Source organism: Marmota marmota, unplaced genomic scaffold, assembly GCF_001458135.2.
Source record: "Marmota marmota marmota unplaced genomic scaffold, marMar, whole genome shotgun sequence".
NCBI lineage: Eukaryota > Metazoa > Chordata > Mammalia > Rodentia > Sciuridae > Marmota > Marmota marmota.
The window spans coordinates 5,431,248-5,435,843 of NW_026000136.1; the positions used below are offsets into that span (position 1 = coordinate 5,431,248).

Here is a 4,596-nt window from a genome sequence, read left to right on the forward strand (position 1 = left end):
GAAATGGCACATTTTCATTATGAAAGATTCAAATCAGAATTAATTTCAAAAGATGGTCATCAAGATCCTACCCCTAAGAGATAATCACTGTTAACCCATTTTGTCCCATTGTCTGAGATAAAAACATATAATACATAATTATATAAGACATAACATAATCATATAGCAAAGATAATATAACAACTGTAATATGTGACATTAATATATAAGTTCCATATTGTTATTCCAGTTTATTTTAATGTGCCTGTGTCAATTTCATTGAAATATTTTCAGAATTGAAAAATTGAGATCTTTGATTAACGTTTCAATAATCATAATTCCAGATATTTCTTTCTTTTTTTTTTTTTTAAAGAGAGAGCGAGAGAGAGAATTTTTTTTTTTTTTAAATATTTATTTTTTAGTTTTCGGCAGACACAACATCTTTGTTTGTATGTGGTGCTGAGGATCGAACCCGGGCCACACGCATGCCAGGCGAGCGCGCTACCGCTTGAGCCACATCCCCAGCTCCAGATATTTCTTGAGTGTATACAGACACTTCATTTAAACTATATTTACTATTCTGTGATCTGCTTTTTTCCCAAGTCACATTTTTTTCATGCAATAAATAGAAATTATCCATATAGACTTTCATTATGTGTTGTATATACTATAATTTATTTTTTTAATTTGCTGCTATTAAAATTCTGTGCTTAAATCAACCTCCTTATATGTACATTTATAGTTTCATGTTTGCATGAATATAAAATATGTGAACTTTACAAATATCTGATGAAAACTATGGTCCTTGCTCATAAAAAGTATATATTTATACATATGTACACAAATTCATGTGTATTGTTGTGGGGAATTCAGGAGTACCTAAAGCTATAACCACAGATTCCAACCTAAGTATCCTTGCTGTATAGTAACATTCCTCATGGTAGACTTGCTCCCTAAAGGAACATATTTATCGTGTGTGTGTGTGTGTGTGTGTGTGTGTGTGTGTGTAGGAGGGTAGTGAGGATTGAACCTATGGGCACTCTACCACTGAGCTACATCCCTAGCCCTTTTTACTTTTTATTTTGAGATAGAGTCTTACTAAGTTGCTGAGGTTCTTGCTAAGATGCCTCAAACTTGGCATCTTCCTGCCTCAGCCTCCCAAAAGCATGTGCCACTACAGCCAACTTTAATATCCAAAATTTCAAGACCCCTTTCATAAGTCATATTTAATATATGTTGATGTGGGGGGGAAATCATAACAAAGAGTAGATGTAAATTTGGTGGTGCTTTTAGTTGAATTTATATTTTTTTAATGTAATTGTTTATATCCTTGTATTTACTGGGTAGAATCTTGTGTATGACAGCCTTCTAAGCATGAGAAAAAGGAAACTGAGGTTGTCAATATCAGTAACATTTTCTCTTCCTCTATTTACAATTCTAGTACTCAAGGGAAAGAAGCTCAGTTTGCCAGCGTAAGTGCCAAAGACCATCAGCAGCCTCTGTCCTTCAGGGTGCGTGGACAGAATTCTTAACCACAGCAAAGGCATGAGATGCTTGATGCGGAAAATCAGAAACTTAACTCTTTTGTTGCAGACAGTCATCAGTGGCTCTGTAAGAAAGCAGAGGAAAAGAACCAGAAGGTTTCTGTTTAATGCATCTTGCCTTATCTTTTTTTATTACTATGTACAAAGATTTTTTTACACAAAGAAACTTAATGCTGTATTAATAAATTCAGTGTGTAGTTTAATTGGGATAGTTCCAAAAGTGATGATTTTTTGTGAGGAATAAGTGCAAACTTTTTTATTTTTAAAAATTCTTGGAAATTGTTGATTGTGTCTGCAATGAAATCGTACTCCTTGGCAGTTGGTAGATTATCTATTCTAACATCTATCAAACTTGCATTCCACTATATTTATTTTTTGCCAAAAAGATGAGTTATTTTTGTTTGAAATCTGAGACACTATGTTGAATTTTGTTTATCTGTCCAAATTTATTTCTGCCAGCCGTGGAAATCCTTCTGTGGACATCACAACACTATATTTAAGGTTAGTGATGGTGACTTGCAAGTCTTTCAGAACCAAATTTTAAAGTTCTGAATGTAGATGGGGTGTCAACTAAGAGTCACCAAAGGTGCCTGCCCTCCTCCCCTAAGACTGTTAGTCTCAGTTTGGGACTATCCCAAGAGAACCGAAGAATTAATGGGCAGGGGCTCTGGACTGCTTGCCCTCCCGGTGTGTGATGGGAGGGACTGTAATGATTACTTTAGATATGAGACTCTATTCCTCTGAGGAACAGAACACAATTTGTTATCTCTCAGCAGTTCCCAAAAGATTGCCACAACCATGTCCTTGCTCAGATTCAAACGGTTTTTCCTATCACTCTTGGGTGGTAAAGTGATTTACAATTTTTTTAAATTGACAATACCAATTACCATTCCTTATATTCTTTTTTTTTTTTTTTAAACTGAGCTCTTGCATGACTTATGTTATCCCAAATAAACATTTTATTAAATACAGAATAAATTTGTCTTTTTTATGAATTAGGCTTTTGAACATCCTATATTGGGATGATTTGTTTTTAATTTGGCAGCAAACATTTCACTTAACAATCTTAAATCTTTCTGTATTTTGTGGAGAAACTAGAATTTTTCTTTCTGATTTTGCCATTATATTGACTTTTTATTGATTTATGCAAAAGTATATGACTTTGTTTTTATATGATGCCCCATCAGTATGAAAGTGTTGAATACTAACAGTGCTTACTACAAGGAGGATGTAGTATTTTGCTTCCTGCATTAAAATGTCTTGTGGAGGAAGGGAGCTGGATGAGTTGTATGTTCATTTAGTGTGGATTATAATGTCTTTCTAAATTGGCAGTATAATTGCATAGTTTAACCCTCATTTTATTTTCCCCTCTTGCTTCATATTTTTTGCTTTGTGTAGCAGTCTACCTGTCTTCCCAGCATCCTAATCTTGGTTTAATGGCTGTGTTCTGTTTTCATCCTCCTTGGGATAATTCTGAGAGTAAGGAGGAAAGGTGGGACATTGAGTGGCAGTAGGTCAAGCAGACTGCTTGCTGCTCAGACTTGGGGTGGGGTGGGGTGGGTGGGGCCAATTCCTGTCTTTGCGCATGCAAATCGGATAAGCTGGGATGCACAGAACAAGCACCAAGCACAGGACAAGATCTGGAACCTCAACATGTCAAAGCCTCCTGAGATCCTTATTCCTAAGTAAATATCAAATTGGCTAAGATGTCACCCCATTTTATGGTGAATCAGGATGACATTTTATTAAGGATGGTGCTTGAGCTGGAGTGCGGGACTGGGCCAAGTCCTCATGTGTTGGAAACAAAGGCCTTTCCTTGTCTGACACGCCTTATGAAGCACTGTTTTCTTTCACTTCTTGAATAAAGGTTATCAGGTAATTAGTATTTTTCATTGAGGTGTTTTATGTGTGTATTTTCTTTGTTTCTTTTTGTAGTATTGGGGATGGAACCCAGAGCTTTGGCCCACGCTAAGCGAGTACTTTACCACTGAGTTACACTCTTGGCCTATGTGTGTGTGAGGTGATAACTGTTAAAACTCATGGACACCGATCCATTCCTATCCAGTTCAGTAGGAGTGTTTGAATCATGTTTCCTGCTGCCTTACATTCTTCCGAGAGCGGAGGTAGAGAAATAAGTTTGATAGAAATCATAGTGCTTTGTGGGAACTGTAAATAAGAAAAGCATGAGCTTTGGGATTAGATTTGTGTTAATGCACTTGCAGCTCTCTGGGCATGGAATCTCAAGAGTCTTGTTCTCCTGTTACGTGGAAAATTACTGCCACAGGCTTTCTATGAGGCTGAAAAGAGCCCCTGTTTTGGGATGGGGGAGGGAAGAATGGATTAGACAAAGGGGAATGAAGGAAGGGGGGGATGGGAAAAGGAAAGAGTAGAATGAATCGGCGATAACCTTCCTATGTTCATATATGAATACACCATCAGTGTAACTTCCCATCATACAACCACAAGAATGAGATCCTAATAAGTTATACTCCATGTATATATAATGTCAGCTCTACTGTCATGTATATCTAAAAAGAACAAATTTAACAACAAAAAGCCCCTGTTGGTCAAGCTCACAAAACCAAGCTTGGTACATATAAATCACTTCCAAGACCCTCTTTCCTTTCCTATTCTTTAGAGATAGCACCCCCCAAAGCTGGCTGATAACTGGTACTGGAAGAGCCTTTCCTGTCCAGTTAATGACACTGGTCAATTCTGCTCAAAATACTTGTCAGAGAGGAATAGATGAGGAGTAGTTGACTCTTGGTGCCTTCCCAAATGGCCCCTCAGGTTAAATGGTGAATGGATTGGGGCTTCAAGAAGATTTTGCTCTTTCTTCTCTTTAGGGGTCAGTCATACGTGGAATTTCCAGGGAACCTGAACTCTGGGATGGGTTTCCCCACCTGTCTGTGTTAAATCTTTTTATAGTATAGATTTTTTGTTTGTTTGTTTTTCTATTTCCAGTATCGGGAATCAAACCACTGCTTTACCACTGAGCTCTATCTCCATTCCCTTTTTTAAAAAAATTTTGAATTCTTTAAAAAGAGTCTAAGTTGCATAGGGCCTCACTGAG

General features: G+C 37.0%; 1 protein-coding gene across 3 annotated transcripts in view; it reads left to right on the plus strand.

The window, feature by feature from the left end:
- Kdelr2 (KDEL endoplasmic reticulum protein retention receptor 2) overlaps positions 1-3,415 on the plus strand; it is a 16,990-nt gene extending 13,575 nt beyond the window's left edge. For 2 of the 3 annotated variants that reach the window (XM_048785329.1, XM_048785327.1), the window contains exon 5: positions 402-698. In XM_048785329.1, the coding sequence (XP_048641286.1) occupies positions 402-442 (41 nt within the window). In that variant the 3' untranslated portion in view covers positions 443-698. Of the gene's footprint in view, positions 1-401; positions 699-1,420 lie in introns of those variants that run through there. The other variant, XM_015501922.2, reaches the window with a different exon arrangement.
- The last annotated feature ends 1,181 nt before the right edge of the window (positions 3,416-4,596 follow it).